The sequence below is a fragment of the Chiloscyllium punctatum genome, chromosome 14 (assembly GCF_047496795.1).
Source record: "Chiloscyllium punctatum isolate Juve2018m chromosome 14, sChiPun1.3, whole genome shotgun sequence".
NCBI lineage: Eukaryota > Metazoa > Chordata > Chondrichthyes > Orectolobiformes > Hemiscylliidae > Chiloscyllium > Chiloscyllium punctatum.
The window spans coordinates 18,604,720-18,626,962 of NC_092752.1; the positions used below are offsets into that span (position 1 = coordinate 18,604,720).

Here is a 22,243-nt window from a genome sequence, read left to right on the forward strand (position 1 = left end):
ACTGATGGTGAAGAAGTCTCAATGACTTTGACGCTGAAGTTTCATTCAAAATTCAGGTGAACTGCCGTGCAACAAGTAGATGTTAGACTAAGCTCTCCAAATTAAGGCAGTAAATTGGTATGGAGTTACATTCTATAAGTTAAATTTCTGGTGGGAGTTGTGACTGGGACCATAAGCTGGAAAGAGTTATGATTGTGAAGGGGGTAGGAAGGGTGGCAGTGGTCAATGGTATGTGTGAGACCTCCAGCAGATCACCTCCATCAGTTCACATGATCTCATGATCTGTGTTGTAAACCTACCTGAGAGCAAGATCAGATTGATAAAAATTACTACCCAAAAAAACCCCAGGAAAACTGGAAGAAATTGTAATGCATAAAAAGAAATATACTTATATTTTTAGGTATTTTTCAGAAACTCAGAATATTTCAAAGTGCTGCACAACCATCGGAATAATTTGTGCAATGTAATCACTGCTGTTATACAGGAAAGGTGGCAGCCAGCTGGCACATAGCAAGCTTTCACAAATAGATGATGTGATAATAATCTATCATCATCAGGTTGATTCTGGAAAAAAAATGCATTGGTCAGAACAATTGGGCTAACCTCCCCGTTCTTCAAAATATTGCCATATTTTTGCATCACAGTGGACAGGACCATAGTTTAAGGCCTCATCTGAAAGCTGGCATCTCCAACAATACTGTATCAGAATTATTGCCTATATTTTTATTCATCTTGAGTAAGTTATTTCTAGTGGCAGCACTACACAATATCTTTGCTTCTGGAATGGACTTGAAACTACAGCCTTCTGACTCAGGGGTTACCAATTTAGCCAGAGGTGATGGGATTAATGTACTGTCTTTCACATTCCTGGGCTGTGTCAAATTGCCACAAAACTAATGAAAACGTTTAGTCACTGTGCTGTAGGTAAAATTCAGCAGCCAATTTGTGGGCAGAAATATGTCATAAACTGCAAATGGTTGAATAATAAGTCACTCAGTTTGTGGGGGTTACAGTTGAACACAAAATGTTGTGTAAACTTTGCACTCTTCACATATTAAATTCTTTGCTTCCATATAAAGTCATAGAGATGTACAGCAAGGAAACAGACCCTTCGGTCCATGCCGAACAGATACCCCAACCCAGTCTAGTCCCATTTGCCAGCTCATTTCCTAGCTCATTTCCATCTAAACCCTTCCTATTATTATACCCATCCAGATGCCTTTTAAATGTTGCAAATGTACTAGCCTTCACTACTTCCTCTGGCAGCTCATTCCATTCACATACCACCCTCTGCATGAGAAAGTTGCCCCTTAGGTCTCTTTTATATCTTTCCCCGCTCACCATAAACTCACGCCCTCTAATTCTGAAGTCCCCCACCCCAGGGAAGAGCCTTTGTCTATTTATCCTATCCATGCCCCTCATGATTTTATAGAACTCTAGAAGGTCACCCCTCAGTCTCTAATGCTCCAGGGAAAACAGTCCCAGCCTATTCAACCTTTCCCTATAGCCCAAATCCTCCAAACCTGGCAACATCCTTGTAAGTCTTTTCTAAACTCTTTCAAGTTTCAGGACATCCTTCCAATAGGAAGGAGACCAGAACTGCAGGACAGACTTGACCACAGCTTATTTTGTATGAACAACACCTCCAAAAATGCAATAACCCCCAAAAGTGTACTATGTGCCTACACTTTGTAAGTCATGTTGGGTGCTAAGTTTTGATTTTACTTATTTGGCATTTTCTGCATTTTAGAGATGTCAAACTATATCAAATTATACTTTGAAATTCTTAGTGAATTATGAAACTCTCACCTGATAACTTAAAGCCTCAGCTTGGAGGTGTTGCCGAAGCTCCCTCACACGTTCTTGGTTCTCAGGATGAATGTTCTGGTGCTCAGTTCTACTATAACAGAATTTAATAAAATTAGTTGAACTTTAAATTGCATAATAGATTTTACATGTTCCAAAAGATTAATGTCACTTCCATAAACCTTTGCAAAAGTTAGGATTTAGATGAATTTTGAATCTGGCTTCAAGAAATGTTTTAATTTGAAGATGGAGTTGAAATAGTTTTGGTACTTGCTAAAAATTTATCTCCATCTTTATTTTGGCTCACACATATGAATCTCACAAGCAAGTCCCAATTCCTGTATCTTCAAGATGTATAGCTGAGCTTTCAGTCACAGGGCCAGCTACCCAAACACATCCAGCCAAGCAATCACATTCATATACAGGAATCAAATCATTCTTTCATAAGATACTAATATAATCATTACAATTTTATAGCAACATTGTCAGGATCGCTTTAAGGTTTGAAATTATTTTCAATTTATTGTATAAAAATTTCAGTCATACAGTAGAAATACTTAAAGTACACAATCTTCCATTATTCTCTGAATAGACAAAATAATCAAAAATATAAATACAAGAAAACCAATTTTCTTAAAATCTATCTATCTCAGTCTGTAAAAATTCTACATCTGTACACATTCATGTATGGAAAAAGCAGATTGTTGAAAGGTTCTTTCATTTTATCCCACTTCAACTTCTGAAGCCAACTGCTCATATTTTCCCACAGCTTTTCATTCTTTCTGTACCATTGTCCCTGGTATTTGTCTGTTGCAAGTTCATTTAAAAAAATTTAATTTATTATTTTTTCCTGTCTCTTGTACAGCCATTAAACACATTCTAAAAGATTCGAAGGCTTGAAAAACTGGATGTTGTTTGTCATTAGGAAGATAGACATGTCTATTGAAGTATTTAACATTAAAAGTGCTTACAATTTTTTAAAAATTGAAAATGGCATAAAGAAGCAGACTATTTCCAGAATGATATAATCTAAGTCAAAGGGCCATAGCACAAGATCATATGCAAGAAGTGTGGAACAGAGACAAGAGAAACCTGTTTATATGAATGGTCCAGAATAAATAATTGAGTGAAAATTATGCCAATATTCGAGATTAGATTCAACAGGAGGATAAAGGAAAATAAACAAAAGAGGATACATATGACTAGGAGTACTGGGATAGAATAATAGTAGATCCTTACGTTGATTAATTAAGCCACCTTGTCACTGAGTTGTAATGTTTATACATTTTTACATACATCTAATTCATATCATTCTACTGCTAATCTTCTGATTTTCTCCTGCTTTTTTTTGCTCTGCAAATAACATTTTTAATCACACTGGTTTTGGTTGTGATTAATCCAGCATATTGCTTTCATGATGACTGTTAAAAAAAGTGAAACAGAAAAAGCTGGCAAGGTTGCATTTATTCTGTGGAAATTAAGAATCACCAACTGGAGTCAAAAATGGTCTAGACCAGATAAAGGTAGCAGGGAGCTCAGAGTGACCCAGTTGTCTATTTATGATCGTTCAGAACCATTGTTCAATTGTGCCAATCCATAAATGACAAGGTTTAATTAAGTCAAATTTCAAAATATGCCATTATAGGATTGGATTCTTGGTCTCTGAATTTAAAGTTTAGAACCACACTACAGTCATAATATCACTGTTACCCTTGATCTTTATTTCTACTAGATACTTTTACACTTCTGATAACTTTAAACTGCTCATTCAGACTCTCCATCTTTTTAAAAATGTGCATTACAGTTCTTGCAAGTCACGCTCTTTTCTTAACAATTTCCCTATCACATTGTTGATAACACCACAAAAGCAGTAAAATAGCACAGATCCTTTTTTTTAAATTCACTGACAGATGAGGGCATCACTTACTCGGCCAGCATTTATTGCTCATCCCAGAGGGCAGTTAAGAGTCAACCACATTGCTGTTGGTCTGGAATCACATGTAATCCAGACCAGGTAAGGATAGCTGCTTCTCTCCCTAATTGACAAATTTTAACAACATTTTCCCACATTCCTTGCATTGTTTAAATCAATAGCCTGTATCTTACTTTCAGTAGCTAATTATTAGCATTTGCCACTGTCCTACTCTGATTGTAGGCTACTCTTACAGCTGCAGCATACAGCCAATGGTGAAGTCAATAGATAACCATTGTGGCATGGCACATTGAAAGTGAAAGTGTACCCCAATTTCATAGGCTCAAGGTAAATCCTCTGAGCTTCGTATTCAGCACAGGATTAAGTGTTTCTTGACTCTCCTAATCCGATATCAGAAAATTCACTGTGTCTAAGTTTTAACATTAGCTTCCATTCTGCCCTATAATCTCCTCCATCAAGAGGTGTTTCTGATACAGGCAGGTCCAACATGTTGGATAGAAAAATGCAAAGACTGGAGGGAGGAGGGGCGAGTGCTGAGAGTGCTGAGCAAAGGCGAGTGGAAGTTGAGCCAAGTTCAGAAAAGATTAAATCTATAAATAGAAAGTATATTTGAAAGCTTGTTACTCTGTAATTGCACAATTTGATCATCTGGCAACTTTGCTTCACAAACAGTGAAAAATATTCATGTTATTTTTCTCAGCCTGTTCCATTATCTCTCTGAAGTCAGTAAGAGGCTTTTCTTACGCAAAATAATCATGCTCAACAAGTTGAGAGCACTAATAGAATAAGTAATGGTCACTGGCAGTTTAATATACTGTATTGTAGATGTGGCTTAATATTTCTAAAATATGGTGATGAACAGTTCAAAAATTGAATAAAATTATGTTCAACAAACTCTAAATTTAAAATTGCTTTGGAAGGGTATTATCTCACCTATACAGGAATGTTGCTAAACCACCCAACATTGTAATGGTGACAGCTAATGTCAGAAGTACTTGGTTGCTTACTCCTTCAATTAGTGAAGACTCATCAATTCTTGTTCCAAAAAATTGCTCTGGATTCTGTTCCATGCCAGAAGACAGCCGCCTTGGGAAGAAAACAAAATATTACACAGCTACCAGGGTAAATAGCTTTGATGAACATTATATTTATATTCAAAGCTGAAGGGAAAACCATCACAACTTAAGTGGAAAAAAGCTCTATTGTTAAAGCCATAAAATTTATTCTGTGATGAATACATAGTTGATCACCAGGAAGAAAATGGCTCAACTTATTTAAAACAAAATTATAAACTATTAACATAAAACAACGGGAATAGGAGTTGTATGAGGTTATACAGCCCTTGAATCTGTCACATTATTCACTCCGATCATGAATTAACTTCTGCATCAATTCTACTTTCCTGCCCTATTATTTATCCCCAGATTCTCCGAGTACTCAAAAATCTAACAATCTTTAAATATACTAATTGACAAAGAATTCAAATAACTAATGAAGCAATTTCTCCTCAACTCCATCTTAAGTAGCTGACTTTTTATCCTTAGTCTATAACTATTAATGCTAAAGTGTTCAGCATTTTGTTTTCTTTATTCATTCACAGGACAAGGGCATCACTGGCTAGGCTAGTTTATTGTCTATCCGTAATTACTCAGAGGGCAATTAAGAGTCAAGCACATTGCTGTGGGTCTGGAATCACATGTCAGTCAGAGTATGTAAGGATGGCAGGTTACTTCCCTAAAGGACATTAGTGATCCAGATGTCTTTTTCCTGACAATTGGCAATGGATTAATGTTCATTGTTAGACTCTTAATTTCAGATTTGTATCAAACTCAAATTCCACCATCTGCCATAGTGTGATTCAAACCCGAGTCCCCAGAACATTACCTGGGTCTCTGGATTAACAGTCCAGTGATCATACCATTAGGCTGTTGCCTCCCTATCAGATATCAGTGTGTGGATGCAGTGTAGTGGGGGACAGCCTCTCAGCATCTTCTCTTGTCAAGGCCTCTTATGAACGTCATATATTTCAATGAGATTACATCATATTCATCAAATTTCCACTCAATCCCTTCTCATAGGACAGACACCTCATCCCAGGAATTAATTATGTAAACCTTCATTGTATCTTCAGTAAAACAGGTATATTTTTGCTTAGGTACAGAGGTCAAAACCATACACTATATTCTAGGTGTGGTCTTTCCAAAGCCCTGTATAATTATGAATCTTTCATAAGGTGTTATGTAAATATAAGTTATTTCCTTTAATGCTAACCTTGTCAGCAACACTTACATTTCCTTGACCAATTAAGAAGAAATATATTGGGATTTAATGGCATCAGTGCTTCTTTAAACAATCTTGTCTGTCCTTTTCATACAACAGTTAATTGCAAATATCTAACATCTGTAAATTTGGCAAACCCCAGTGCATAAAAATGAAACTCCCTTGTAATCTTGTTTGTATCTCAGTGTCTTAAAATAGCAGAACTTCTTAAATTTCATATTATTTAGTCCTGTTTGTATGCATTTTCATTCCACATATAGGACATGAAAATATTGATTCTGGATTAGTGGTGCTGGAAGAGCACAGCAATTCAGGCAGCATCCAAGCAGCAGCGAAATCGATGTTTCGGGCAAAAGCCCTTCATCAGGAATAAAGGCAGAGAGCCTGAACCGTGGAGAGATAAGCTAGAGGAGGGTGGGGGTGGGGAAAAAGTAGCAGAGAGTATAATAGGTGAGTGGGGGAGGGGATGAAGGTGATAGGTCAGGGAAGAGAGGGTGGAGTGGATAGGTGGAAAAGGAGATAGGCAGGTAGGACAAGTCCGGACAAGTCATGGGGACAGTGCTGAGCTGGAGGTTTGGAACTAGGGTGAGGTGGGGGAAGGGGAAATGAGGAAACTATTGAAGATATTGTGCAAGTCACTTGATACAATCATTTTCAAAAATAAAGAACACACATTCATTAACTATATGGGAATTCTTAAATTCAGAAATGTTAATTTATTCTGCCATCTGTCCCATCAACCAACAATACATCTTTTTGAGTGTCCCTACTTACAGTCATATAGTCATACAGCAAGGAAATAGAACTTCCGGTCCAACCAGTGCACGCTGACCATAATCTCAAACTAAACTGGTCCCGTCTGTCTGCGTGTGGCCCAGATTCCTCCAAACATTTCCTCTACATGTACTTAATCAAAGTATGAGAAATTTACAAGTAAATCCAGAAATAAGCCTGAATCTCAGGAGCAGCTGCAAAATCCACACTATTCTCAGTCCACCATTTTAGAATTTTTACTTATTTACTTCCTTTGCAATTATCCTCTGCTGTATGTATCCTCTACTTTTACATTTGATATTTCAAAGCTGCCACCCCGTTTCAACTATTTTGTCAAAATTGAAGTGATAACCGTCTTTGTGACAGACTAATTGTTAACAACTTAGCTATCATTTTGGCTGTGTAATCAAGCCAAATTACTAGTCCCAATGATAGCAGTGTGGCAGTTTCTCCCATCCTATGACAGGAGGATTTAGTGTCAGCCAAAGCATTGGATATGGAGCTGGAGTTATGATTGGTAAGACTTACAGCTTAACAGTAAATTAAACAACAAAGGAAACAAGGTTCATTGCCATGTAAATAGCAAAACAAACCAAATTTATTTTATGAATTGAACATAATTCATAAATGTAAAATCAATTACAATCAGTTACAGAATGATTGACCTATTAAATTAAACAATCTCCATTCTGGCCAGATATAGATATGTCACTCTATTCAAACTCCGTTCTCTGTCTTTGGCTCACCAGTCCACAGCGGAGTTATTGGGAGAACTACTTCCATTCAGCCAAACCACATTAAAATCAATCATCTCCAAGACTTTGCTGTGGAAAAATGGCTGAAGAGATCCAAACCATGACAGTAGATTAGATTCCTTAGTGTAGTAACAGGCCCTTCAACCCAACCAGTCCACACCGACCCACCGAAGAGTAACTCACCCAGACTCATTTCCCTCCAATTAATGCACCTAACACTATGGGCAATTTAGATGGCCAATTCACCTGACCCGCACATCTTTGGACCGTTGGAGGAAACTGGAGTACCCGGAGGAAACCCATAGATGCCAGATAAAATGTTGTTGGAAATATAAGGGAAGGATAAGTGAAAGCAAGCACACCAATGTGAAGCTTCAAAAAATATCAAGAAAGAGAATTAGGGTTTAGATGCATGAACCATTAAAAATAGGAGGATGAGTTGTAAAAGCTGATTAAAGGTAGCACAGGAAATCCAAGGTGTAATATATAATGACACTCAATGCGAGGTGCTGCATGTTGGGAAAGCAAATCTTAGAAGGACTTATACACTTAATGGTAAGGTCCTAGGGAGTGTTGCTGAACAAAGAGACCTTGGAGTGCAGGTTCATAACTTCTTGAAAGTGGAGTCGCAGGTAAATAGGATAGTGAAGGCGGTGTTTGGTACGCTTTCTTTTATTGGTTAGAGTATTGAGTACAGGAGTTGGGAGGTCATGTTGCATCTGTACAGAACATCAGTTAGGCCACTGTTGGAATATTGTGTGCAATTCTGGTCTCCGTCCTATCGGAAAGATGTTGTCAAACTTGAAAGGGTTCAGAAAAGATTTATAAGGATGTTACCCAGGGTTGGATGATTTAAGAAATAGGGAGAGGCTGAACAGGCTGGGGCTGTTTTCCTGGAGCATCAGAGGTTGAGGGGTGACCTTAGAGAGGTTTACAAAATCATGAGGGGCATGGATAGGGTAAATAGACAAAGTATTTTCCCTGGGGTTGGGGAATCCAAAACTAGAGGTCATAGGTTTCAGGTGAGAGGGGAAAGATATAAAAGAGACTTAAGAGGCAACTTTTTCACACAGATGGTGATACGTGTATGGAATGAGCTGCCAGAGGAAGTGGTAGAGGCTGGTACAATTACGACATTTAAAAGGCATTTGGATGGGTATATGAGTAGGAAGGGTTTGGAGGGATATGGGCCGGGTGCTCGCAGGTGGGACTAGATTGGGTTAGGATATCTGGTCGGCATGGACGGGTTGGACTGAAGGGTCTGTTTCCATGCTGTACATCTCTATGACACAGAGTGCAAAAAGCAAGAAATAATGCAGAATTTATACAAAACATTCATGAAATGAGTTAATGTGTCCAGTTAAAGTGTTTTTATTTGAAGGAAAAACAAGAATCAATGGCTCGTCATTAGAATAAAAAAGCTCAAAGGACGATATAATCGATGTATTCAAAATTGTGAACTTTTGATTAAGCATATTATAATACCACCCCATGTCAACTATTTTGTAGCTGAAACTCATTCATGTATTTTTACCTTTTCCTGTATTCAAGGACACCACTCTGGGCTGGCTCCCGACATTCTGTCCTCCAAAATGTCTTAAATTGCAGTACATCCCATTCAACTACCATATCAATGTTCACTAACTGACAATGATACTTGGTGAAACAATGTTTTGATTTTATAATTCAAATCTCTTTAAAAAGCCCCACAATCTCAGAGATACCTGTGCTCTTCTAATTTTGATCTTTCTTGTGTTGTTAATTGCGATTGGTCTACCAATGATTATATTTTCATTTGCCTAAGCTCCAAGCTCTGGAAACCATCCTCGGACCTCTCTACCTTATTTCCTCTTTGAAGACATTCCTTAAAACATGGTGAAAAGGGTCGTGTCATCATAATGCTAGTGGATGAAGTTCACACTTATACACTGTAGAAATGGATTTAAATTTCACTGTAGCAGCTGGTAGAATTTGAATTCAGCTAACATCTGGAATTGAAATCTAGTTTCACTAATGGTATGTGAAATGATCTCTTATTGTCATAAAACCATTTCCGGTTCATTAATGTCCTTTAGGGATGAAAAATTGCCATCCTCATCCTGTCTGACCAACACTTGATTCCAGATACACAACAATATAGTTGACTCTTTACTGGTCTAGCATGCCACACAGTTCATGGGGAATTAGGGATGAGTAACTAATGCTGGTCTTGCCAGCAATTTTCACATCTTGCAAAAGAACAATTTTTAAATAAAACTTAACACTCACAAAGTTTCGGCATCTGGCCTAATATCTTTTGAGGTTCAGCATCATCCTTCATTTTATAATAATCCAGCAAAGCATCTTGAGATATTTCATTAGATTAAAGGCTCTCTGTGTCATATTTTACATCAGAACACATATTGGTCATTCTCTACATATGGAGGAATAAACTTTTGATCGTCAAAGGTATTGTATGAAAAATTAAGAGTTTTGTTTTAAAATAGACACCTGTTAGGACCTGAAATATTTGTATCAAAAATAGCAAGAGAAAATAAATCCATAATTTAAAAAAGATTTTGGATACATTTAAAAAAAAAGGTTTTTGAAGGAGGCACTTTGGGACTTAGGTGGATAGGGTTTCAGAGGGCTAGGACAGAAACCACATCCTACCATTCTACAACTTCATGATTTTATTGTGAAGACATTACATTCTTAGAAGCTTAGAGCACAGAAGACTCACCCTTGTGTGTGCTCACTTTTCCCTAGAGCAATCTGAAACCAATCCAATTTCCTGTTCTCTCCCTGAGCTGTTTTCCTATGCTTCAAATGTTTGTCAACAATTCCCTTTATAGAAATCTCAATTATTCACCTTTTGTGGCAGATTACCCAATCCTCCAATCCTTGCCTGAAAAGATGTCGCCGAATCCCTCTCCTCATTGCTGACAATTTTAAATTGGTGATCTATTGTCAGTGACTCACCAACCAAAGTAGTGAGTGGAAATAAATGAGACTGCTTTTATAAGGATTGCACAAGCCATTCCTTGTCTTTGTTTAGGTTGACATTTAATTCTCATCAATAAATTCAATATGTCGATATGAATAATATGAGTAGCAATGCATATATAATGCTACTGGACAGGATAGGAATGCACAGTGGAAATCCCTTGCAATTGATGTAAGTTATTTTAATATAGATTTGAATGGTGCTGGAAAAGCACAACAGGTCAGGCAGCATCCGAGGAGCAGGAAAATCAACGTTTTGGGCAAAAGCCCTTCATCAGGAATGAGTCAGTGACCCTCTGCCTCATTCCTGATGAAGGGCTTTTGCCCGAAATGTCGATTTTCCTGCTCCTCGGATGCTGCCTGACCTGCTGCGTTTTTCCAGCACCACTCAAATCTAGATTCTGGTTTCCAGCATCTACAGTCCTCACTTTTGCCTTATTTCAATATAGACTAACTGACAAATCTGAAGTAAGTTGCTATTCACAGGATATATGAAATGGTAACTTTTGATAAGAAAAACATTCACAATGAAAACTGTGCTTCCACTTTGTGCTTTCAGAAGCAGATTGTCTTGATAAATATTACAAATTTATGCATATGCGGTGTACAATTTTTCAACATTGTATTTAAATGGTTGCAAAACAATGTGTGTTCTACAATTCTGATGCATACTTCCAGTAGGCCTACATCCAGGTAAAGATCATGAAACCTAGCCAAAGCAATTCTGTCGAACTTATGGGTGTGACAAGAATTATTACTTAATCACATAGACATAATACTTAAATAATAAGTTTTTAAATGTACCTTTAAAAAGGGAAGCAAAATGATCTTGCTCACCTGTTTGTGAAAGGGAAGTTCATAATAGGGAATTTCTATTTTCTTGCTCCGCTTTACCATTATGATTTGTCTCATTTTTATATTTGCTTTGGATTACTAATGAATCTCTGATATTGGTATTCACAGCAAATTTAGGAAACTTAAGCAAAGAAGTGCAAACAAGAACTTTTGAGAACACTTGCTATCATTTGAAATGAATCAGCAAGTGTAGCACATTTTGCTAATAGCTATTCTAATTGCCACATTACAATTAGCTGCTTGATTGAAATAGCAATATTTTCTGATTCTACAATCTAATTCATTGAAGAAGCTCCACAATAATGTATCACTAGCACACACTCAGATAGACACATGTATTGATTCATAAAGATACATGAGAACACCATCATCTGCAAGTTCCCCTCCAAGACACAAACCATCCTGACTTGAACTATATCCTTCATAGTCACTGGGTCAAAATCCTGGAACTTTCTACTAAATGGCATTGTGGATTTTCCTCCACCCCAAGTCATTCAAGAAGGCAACTCACAATTCACCACAACCTCCAGGGCAACTAGGATGAACAGTAAATGCTTGCTCAATTAGTTATGCCCAAATCCCATGAACAAATAAACAAAAAAAACAAATACAGGATATTACATCACAACTGATTGCCCCTCACAAGCAGTAACTGGAATATGAATTTGCATCATCCATAGATTCTTTTGTGGGATTTACACTGTCAGTTGCTTCCTTAAGTGGTCCAATCATCTTACTTGACTGATACTGTCCTATGGTTTCTTGTACAATGGTTTAACCAAGATATTTCAAGCATCCAATGTCAAATGACAAGATGAATGTGACTTTTCCATATTTTCAATTATTTTCAATATTTAAAATACATACTGATCAAACAGTTGGCATAAAAGAACGATAACGAAATCAATGCCATTTCATCATGGTGAGGCAAGTTTCGAAAAAAACACAGGAGCCCAGCCTTTATAACTAGAGACATAGAGTACAAAAACAAGGAGGAAAGGTTCATCAATCACCGGTTAAGGCCCAGCAAGAACATTTAGTTCAATTCTAGATGTCACACATCTGGAAGAACTTTGAGACCGTGGTAGAAGAATAGAGGAGGTTGATTGGAACAATACTCAGATGAGTGACTTCAATTATGCAGTGACTATAGAATCAAGGTTCATCCTCCTTTGTGCAGGGAATGTTAAGCAGATATTTGACGGTGATGAGAACTTGGATACAGTTGACCAGATTTCAGATAATTGGCCAAAGAACCTGAGTGAAATGACTCACTTTGTTTCCCTATACAACAGAATAATGGTGGAAGAAGGTTCAACAGTAACATTCAAAAGCAAATTGGGCTTGTACTTGAAAAGGAAACATTTGAAGACAGTGGAAAAGTTCAGGAGAATTAGACTAAGTGTATAGTTCTCTCAGAGTCTATCATTCTATGATCTTATGAATAAGCTGCTTTATTTGGCATCAGATGAACATATCGAGCAGGATTCATGTCTGATATGTTTGCCCAGAGGTGTTTGCTGCCTGCTTGGTTCTAATTCTCACAATGCTTCACTCTACTTGACAAATTTGAGTTTCTTAATTTGGACCTTCAGTGCTGCCTCTGAACCCTTTGGTGTACTGCAGGCAAATTCAGTCATCTACACCGAAAGCTTTGGAATTTCCATCCTCAACCTTCCATTGAACTGGTAGTAAATCTATGGAATAGATCCATTCGGTGATACTGGAAGCAGATTGGAATGATTAATTTAAATTAGATTTATTCAGGAAATTATATTTTGGGGACACAGTAAAGGGTAATTTGAAACACTTTTTAATGTAAGAAAGTTAGAGTCATACAAAGATGTGACAAAAGTACATGGGATTTTTCAAAATGGACATGGCATAAAGAAACGAAAGGTTAATGCTAATCATGAATTCATTGATGAATCGATACTTCAAAGCTGTGGAAAGGTTCAACATGGAATGTCAGACATGTGGGCAAAGGACAGGAGTACATGACAAAAGTCACTCTGATCATCTTGAGTTCAGTGTCAAAAGATTGCCAAAGAGTGGAAACTTTGGTAGATTTAAGTGATTTGAAAGGCATTTTTGTCTGCAGGTAGATAATGTGAAAAATGTGAAGACGTTGACTTTTTGTTTTAAAAAAAACTAAAGAGCAACATTATACCTGAAATAACCAGCCTCAAACTGAAATGGAATTTGTAGCATTGGGAGAAATATATTTTTTAAAAGTAGTTAATGCAAAGAGTAGGCTTTGATGGAACTAAGTATCTTCCATTTATAAAATTTTGTGATCCCATTATAAAGATGACAGTTGTTATAAAGCATAGTCTGCAAGAGGTTACAATGTGAGCTAGTTTGAATAAGATTGCTACAATTCATTCGAAGATCATCACTTGCAAAGCTTTCAAATTTTGTTTATTAACTTGCTGTGATGAATGCTGCTCTAACAACACCAGGGGGCATAGGCTTAAGGCGAGAGAGAGGAAAGATTTAAAAGGGACCTGAGGGAAAACTTTATGACACAGGAGGTGGAGTATGTATGGAATGAGTTGCCAGAGGTGGTGGTGAAGGCAGGTACAATAACAACACTTAAAAGACATTTGGATGTGCACATGAATACAATGGGTTGAGAGGAATATGGGCCAAATGCTAGCAAATGGGACTAGGTCAGATTGGGATATCTAGTTAGCGTGGATGAGTTGAACTGAAGGGTTCATTTCCATGCTATGACTTTGTAACATGGCAATTATGGTCTGTTTCAGTGAGAACCCAGTCCCCAAAGCTTTCCAATGAGAGTTTTCTCATCTTTTGCCTAATGCTTCTGTTTGATTAGTGAAGCAATGATCTGTTTTCAAATGGATTAGTCAGCACAGAAGTCTTTCCATCAATTACTGAAAATTGAGAATAAATTAGAAATCTTGAATAAAAAGTCAATCTGTATTCTATTAAAAGGGCCTTGTATAAAATGTTGTCACTTATTCATTATAGTGTATATTGATGTGAAAACATTTTTTTCCTCTTCAACTGAAGGGTTTCTATTTCAGCAATATTCTAGTTGAATACTTTATTGTATTGCACCTCACTACACCAATAGGCTCTCACTTGAAACACTGGTACAGTTTCAGTTGTATTCGCTAGACAGCTGTTGGATGTTTAGGAGCTACCCACCTCTCTATTTACTATAGCCTGTATGCACTAGAATATTGCTGACAAGCTGTCTAGTTTGTGACACTTTTGTATTCAGGACACTGCATACAACTAGGACAGCCAACTGTGTTCACCAGACCTGCAGAATCACAATAATGGGTTGCATTGATATTATTTTATTTCACAGACCTCCTGGAAAGTTCTCCAGACTTGACTAATCATGACTATTGATTAATTATTAGATTAATTAGTCTGATTGATCAATAACTGTATTATTAGTGTAACATACAACAACCAAGATGGTAGAAGGCAACAAACTTTGGTCTGAATCTTCTGCTTGTTCAGGAGAAAAACAGACTAATCCCAATGGAAGGTTACTACTTGTGTGAACAGCTACATACGTCCAGCCATTTCCAACATAATTGTGATATTTCTGCACACATCTAAACCTCATAACACAACATGAGTCATAATATTTTCTCCCAACTTGACTAAATATAAACTTTAGTGCTGTGTTCAATGCCTTCTTCTTTGGGTTCTATCTGGTGGTAGGATAATAGTTTGGAAAAAAATTAACACCTGACTTAAGACATCATATAAGAAAATGAGAAAAATAAAATTTATACTGGTGCAGCAACTATGTACTTTTAATGTTGAGGCTTACTGTGGTACATTGGAGTGTATAGCAAAGCCAAAAGTGTGAAAAAACTGCAAATGTTCTCTTTCTCACAATCAACATCTTTCAACTCAAAACATTTCAATCCTGTGTAACACAAGGTTGGTTAAGTCACTTATTGAAAGACTTACAACCTGACATATCTAAGTTCAGTTACTGTCGCTGGGGGGGGGGGGAGGGGGGGGGGTTAACTAACATCCTTCAAGTGTTGACAGGGTTGAACGAAGGACAATTTTTTTTAAAAAAGCTCATGTACAGGATGCAAATATTTTCTTATGGATTATTCTTTGGTTATGGCTCCTTAAAAAGCTGGGTTCAATGAGCCTGTCAAAAGCTTTACAAAAGAGGATGAGGAAAACAAAGTATCTCTCATTTCGCATCTGCGGTATCAAAGACGCATTGAGAGTATTTTCATTGTTAAAACTGTGAAGATTGGAAATCGGAAACAAAAAGAGAAAAAAACGTCAGTTCCGCTGCCAGCCCTGATTGTTTCCAATTGTTTTTTTTCAAAATCTCTGATTAACCCTCTCCATGTCACATTTCCCCTTGTTGCGCCTAATAACAGTACAGGGAGTGAAATTCTCAGAGGCAACTACATTGAAAGAGGACACACAACATGATGAGCTGTACTATAGCAAAGGGTTGAGGCTTGGTACCAACAGGCCGCACCTTATTACCTGTCCCTTCCAGGAGAAACAACTCCGTCGACACTTTCAACAAACGTGAGATTCTTACTGTCCGTATTGTTCCCGTCTATGAACGCCCCTTTCTTTCCTTTTTCTAGTCATACCGTGCCTCAAAAATCCGCCCAACTACCGAACTGTCACCTTCCTAACTCCCCAAACCCACAAACATCAGACACCGTCAACACCCCAGCCCATCGACGCAGGCGCGATGAAGGGGGGGGGGGGGGCTTTGGATCAAGGGAGGAGGGAATTGGCGCAAGCGCTGTCCGTCTTCAGGGGAGGTTGGGTCCAGAGAGTGGTGGCGTTGGCGCAGGCGCCGTGACGGCGGGTGGGTCCAGCTGGAGCTGGAATGTGGTGACGTTGTGGAACCTCGGGTGGTTGGCGGCGCGAGCAGTAGCGGCGGCGGCTCCTTTGTTGTCGGCGACAAGAGACCGTGGCAAGGGGAGGGGGCGGGGAGAAAAGAGGCAGAGAGATGAACGTGGACCGGATCGAATTGTGCGAGAGCCTCCTAACGTGGGTAAGTGAGGCGAGAACCAAATGGAAAGCGATCGTCCCCTGTATCGGGGGCCCGGTATCCTGTCACTCTCGGACCAGCACCAAGAGTCTACCGTCGGTGGTCGGACATCACCCGAATACGGGGTGGAGGAGGGGCCCCTGTGGCTGATGATGCTTTTGTCGCTGCAGTTAATGACCCGGTCGCCATTGTGTGTGTGTGTGTGAGAGAAAAGCAAAGCACTGGCTTCCTGTCTTTAGTTCCGTTGGAGCTGTGAACACGGTTGACAGCGACCGTGTGGTTACCGGCATCGACATGGTCTGTGTTGGTATGTGTCAGCTGACAAGGGCGGGCGTGCAGCCTCTGCTGCTCTTTTAACTCGCTTTTATCAACGCCTTGTCAATGCCTCTGTCTCGAACACCGGCGCGTTTCTGCTTAAAATGTCCCCCCTTCCCTTCCCTTCACTTTCCCCCTAGGTCTCACTCCTCTGCCGCCTTCACTTCGATTTACATGGAATGCACTACGCGGAAACGGGCCGTTCGGCCCATCTAGTCCGTGGTGTTTATACTGCACCAGAATCTCCGTCCCTTGTAACCGCTCTTTCTCAGTCTTTTAGCATATCTGGCATGAGTGAGATGCTGGGGATCAGAGTCTAGATTAGAGTGGTGCTGGAAAAACACAGCAGGTCAGGCAGCATCCCAGGAGCAGGAGAATCGACGTTTCAGGCATTTTAGCACATTCCATATTCCTTCATGCCTGGTTTCCTTTTGAAAGTATGCAAGCTATGTGCTGCAACCACTTTTTGCGGTAGTGATTTCTCAATTTATTTATGGGCGAAAGTGAGGACTGCAGATGCTGGAGATTAGAGTCAAGAGTGTGGTGCTGGAAAAACACAGTAGATCAGGCAGCGTCCGACGAGCAGGAAAATCGACGTTTCGGGCAAAAGCCCTTCATTAGCACGGGCTTTTCAATTCTTTACTGTGTGACCTGTTATTTCCTTGCTGAATTTATTAGCAGCTATCTTATGTTTGTAGCCTCAGGTTTTGAACTCTCCTACAAATAAGATGATTATCTCTGTTTCTATCTTTCTAACCCATGAACAAATGCAAAATAAAACACAAACGTTATAGCAAACCTTCCAAAATGTGTTAAGATAGTCTAGACTCTAACGTTTACTTATTTTAAAGGTGTACATTCCAGATATAATTCAATTGCTCAAACTACTTGATGTTAAGCTAAATACCCTATATTTTTACACCACTTAAAATATAGACAAATTAAAGAAAAGGCTTAACTGTAACTATTGAAATGCAAAACAAAATAATAAATATATTAACTACTACTAATTAACTGTTCAAATATTGTAACATCCCATAAATACACTCCCGGCAAAGGCAAATTCAGTAAAATAGATTGTCTCACGTGCAATTCCAGCAGCAGGAAGAACCCCAGCTTTTAGCTGCAGAGAGGAATACGAGCATTTATGTGCAGCTTCAAGACCACAGCAACTGTTAGTGAAGGCTAAAGCTTAAAAAAATCCTGGTTCTTTGGAGCTTGATCCCACCCATTCAGGCTGCTTCTATTGTTCCAACTTTTATAAAAATCCCAAGCCTTGCAAGCTGTTTATTTTATTTACTTTGGAGCGAACTGCTCAGCACCACTCTCTCAACCTTCCTTCAAAACAAAAAAGGATAAAATACACCTCTTGAAGCCATAATATTCTCTCTCAAATTTCAGAAATGCCCAACAAGTCTGTTGGGCATCTGTCATTAGAAACAGAAGTTGACATTTTAGATCTGTGACCTTTCATCAGAGGTCCAGCACACAGGCATGTAACAGATATTATGTTAGTCTTCAAAAGCGAAATACTTTGATGCAGGGATTTTAACTAACATGATGCTGAAAATACTCAAGGTCTGGTAATGTCTATGGAGATAAACATAAGTTGATATTTCAAAATTGTGACATCATGTTTAACTTCTACAAATACTGCCTTACATGTGTATTTCTAGTGTTTTCCCTTCTTGAAGTCTCCATTCTAAAGAAGCCCCATCTGTTTAGTCAATAGCTCTGAACTTTGTACTAATTTTTCACATTTTATTTCACTTTCCCCAGTGTTTCTATTTCCCTTTGCTTGTCTTTGTGCAGCACTTTTAATGTAATAAATGATTGGTAATTTCCAGTAACTTTATCACACAAAATTTGACACTGATTCACTTACAACATGAAGGCAAATAATTAAGAGCTTTACCAAAGAAGAGAGAGTGGTTTAGGGTAGAAATTTGAGATTAGTGCCTGGCAGTTGAATGAATGTCTGATGGGATATATATTAAATATATTAACTACTACTAATTAACTGTTCAAATATTGTAACATCCCATAAATACACTCCCGGCAAAGGCAAATTCAGTAAAATAGATTGTCTCACGTGCAGTAAAAGTGAAGGACTCAAACAGAATACTGGTTGCAGGCCTGAAAAGGTCTGTGGTTTAGAACTTGCTGCCCTCAAGTCAAACTAACAATGATTACAACATTGGCTTCTACCCAATACTAAAACAAAATGTCCAGGCACACAATATCTACGAAAGCACCAGCAATCCGATTGAACTAGTTATTGTTCACTCAACAAAATAATGAAGAATTTATAGTGTACTATCAAATGGCACCAACTCACCAATAAACTGTTTATCGATACTCAGTTTATGTTCTGTCAGATTGCTGGTCTTCAGACCTTGTCCAGTCAAAGACATAGTTGCTAGATCAATTGGTGAAGTGAGAGTGACTATCTATGATATTGACAGCAGTTGACGTTCAGAGTAAAATTAAACTCCATGGTAATTCAGAAGAAACTAGCTTGTCTTGAACTTGGCACAAAAGAAAAGGATTATCGTTCGACACCATTACTTCAGCTCCAGGACATGGTTAAATGAGTTCCTTAGGGTAATCACATAGATTCAGTTACCTATCCTTTTATGATGTCAAGTGAGAATGTTTGCTGAATTTCATTTGTTGTACTGGACTGACAACTCCTCAGATAATGGAATAATCCATGCCAGGTGCATTGAGACTTGGTCAATGTTGAACTTAAGCAAATGCAAGTGTTGGACAATGAACATCTACAATGAGAAAGCCTAACCATGTCATCTTGACAGTTAATGGCATTCTAATTGCTGATTTCCCCACAATCAACATCCTGAGGGCCAGCACTGTTCATAAGCATAACTGGACTGGCCATACAGATTATTGTGGCAACAAAGGAAGATGAGAAGCATTCTACAATAAGGTAATAAAAGAAAACAAGCATAACTCCAGTGTAACACAACTGGGTTAAATGATCCATGAAGCATTCTAAATGATAATGCTATGATAAGCATTTTCATTAAAGGTGTTTATTCCAGAAATTCCCCACTCTTTGGTAAATTAACTTGTCTAGACTTAGTAGCAATCTTGAGCACAACATCAGAGTTTATCTTCTGTTTCCCCAAGGATCTTAATTAACATCTGTTGAGTTAGCTCCTCTTCAGAATAAACAGTTGCAAGTTTTCCAAATGTGGTAAGCTTAGATCTGATGCCTTAAGCTAAGCAGCTAAGTTGATCTTTTCTGCTCTGCATCTTGTACCAAGTTCAGAAATATATAAATTACTCCAGTTATCACTATATCAATGCCTTAAACAAATCAAAAGTTACCTGGACTTATGTGCACTATCTTTCTATACATTTTTAAATTATCTTGGGTTTCTTTCAACTTTTGTCATACAGTGCCGTACAAAATATCATTGATACCACCAGATTCTTGTTGTCCTGCAGGCAAAAGCTGTTCAGTTTACATTCCCACTTTTTATTTTACGTTCCCATTCTTGTCACTTTGCATTTGTTCATATTGAATGTTATTTCTCACTAAACAGCATACTTCCTAATCTGATCAGTTTGCCACTTTGATATTGCTTGAAATCTCCAAACCTGCAGTTTAGTAGTGATTGTAACTTTACAGACTTTGGATGATGTCATGCTTTCAGAGTATACAATGAGAGAGATATACAAACCACATGTTAGAATTGTCTTAACTCCACAAGTGAGGTAGATGAGCTGAGACAGTAGCATCACAGAACCATAGAATCCCTATAATGTGGAAACAGGCCATTCAGCCTGTCGACTCCACACTGACCATACCACCCAGGCCCACCTCCTTACCCTATCCTTGTAACCCTTCACTTGGCATAGCCAATCCACTTAACCTGCATATCTTTGGATTGTGGGAGGAAACTGGAGCACCCAGAGGAAACCCACACAGACACGAGGGGAATGCCTGTGGAGTTTATACAGTTGTCCGAGGGTGAAATCACACCTACGTTTCTCGTACTGCGAGGTAGCAGTGTTAATCACTGAGCCATAGAGTTAAGCAACATTATGAAGATTGAAATAGGCTCAGTTATTGCACAGAGGTATGCTTGGGTGGTATGGTCAATGTGGACTTGGGCTGAATGGCCTATGTCCACATTGGGTAGGGATTCTACGGTTCTGTGATGCTTCTGTCTCAGCTCATCTACCTCACTTATAGAGTTAAGACTATTCTAAAATGCAGTTGGCATATCTCTCTCATTGGATCATCTCATGCTTTCAGAGTATACAAAGTGTGCCCATGCCCTAAGTTCCCCTTACCTTAAAATCTCCTCCAGCTTCCAATGCTCAGCTACCTGCTACTTCAATTCTGTCCCCTTGGTGATCACCACTGATGGGTGTGCCTTCGTTTGCCAAGGCCCTAGGCTCTGGAGATGTTTCCATAAACCTCTTTGAACCTTTACCTCACGTTCCTCCTTCAAAATACTTCTTGAAGCCGACCTCTCTGTCAGTTGTTTTTATCAATTTTGCTAGCTTCCCGTTTGGGTTCGTTGTCAAATCTTAACTTTCTTATGAAATGTTTTGGGTCATTTTACTATGTGATTAAAAATGTATTTCGATGTTGATGTGAGAGTGGAATGCTAAGTACTGGATGGGCACAGAATTCCTGTGATGAACAGAAAGAAAATATGAAAGAAAAATAAGGCTCTTTGAAGAATAGATGTTGAATAAGTGCACTTATGTCAATGGTGTATGTGGTAGCACCAATAAATAATGGCACCAGTAAGTATATGTGCATTGTAGATGAATGTACAGCCAGTCCTTGGGTTGTGAATGGTTTCTGCTCCTGAGTCTTTTTGTGAGTCTATTTATACATAAGTTGGAATGCAATGCAGGCCAATATAAAATAACTGATCGGAAATTCGAGGCAATGTTCATATATTGGATCTGTAAAATTACACACTCTTATGGGATTATGTTCATAAATTGGATGATGGTAAATTGGGGGCCCCCATAGTCTACATGAATACTAACTTGCTTATATGCGCTTATTTAGTGGGTTGTTTTGAGTATTGCATCAGTAAATTTTTCATCAGAAACATTGCTTCTGAATTGTTTTTCCAAATTTTTCTGTTTGATAAATTCTCAATGATTAATGTATTCCTTTAGGAAGCCTGTAAATTTTGATGTGTTCCTTGCAACTTCTTTCCCAACTTCCAAAAAAAGTGTCAGCAATGGAAAAGAAGACCGTACTATAATTATAGGACATTATTCATTAGTTGACAGCAATGAAAATAACATGCATCACATCACATAAAATGTGGAAATCTAATTTTTCAGATCAAACAGTGTGAAGTTATATATAAACTAATAGTTTAAATTCTTTTGTATTGAAGGTCCAGACATTTGGTGTACAGGTGCCATGCAAGAAAATAGACGATTTGACAAGTGGGGTTGTAATGGCACAAGTCTTACAGAAAATGTGAGTTTGAAAATATAATGTTCCAT

At 38.3% G+C, this 22,243-nt stretch overlaps 2 protein-coding genes across 14 annotated transcripts in view; one reads left to right on the forward strand and one right to left on the reverse strand.

Moving 5' to 3' along the window:
• The window catches only part of LOC140485645 (E3 ubiquitin-protein ligase RNF170-like), a 46,934-nt gene extending 30,831 nt beyond the window's left edge, over positions 1 to 16,103 (reverse strand). Inside the window, exons 1-3 of one of the 7 annotated variants that reach the window (XM_072584006.1) lie at positions 15,895 to 16,103; positions 4,747 to 4,825; positions 1,810 to 1,900 (exon numbers count right to left, since the gene is read on the reverse strand). Coding sequence is in view for 3 of the 7 variants with exons in the window: in XM_072584002.1 (XP_072440103.1) it covers positions 1,810 to 1,900; positions 4,673 to 4,809 (228 nt within the window). In the remaining 4 variants the exon portion in view is untranslated. Of the gene's footprint in view, positions 1 to 1,809; positions 1,901 to 4,672; positions 4,828 to 15,886 lie in introns of those variants that run through there. The other 6 variants (XM_072584004.1, XM_072584002.1, XM_072584005.1 and 3 more) reach the window with 6 other exon arrangements.
• Positions 16,104 to 16,246: 143 nt separating this feature from the next.
• Positions 16,247 to 22,243, forward strand: part of LOC140485648 (protein Hook homolog 3) — an 80,587-nt gene continuing 74,590 nt past the window's right edge. For all 7 annotated transcript variants that reach the window (XR_011962400.1, XM_072584015.1, XM_072584012.1 and 4 more), the window contains exons 1-2: positions 16,247 to 16,420; positions 22,132 to 22,217. Coding sequence is in view for 6 of the 7 variants with exons in the window: in XM_072584015.1 (XP_072440116.1) it covers positions 16,376 to 16,420; positions 22,132 to 22,217 (131 nt within the window). In the remaining variant the exon portion in view is untranslated. The remainder of the gene's footprint in view (positions 16,421 to 22,131; positions 22,218 to 22,243) is intronic.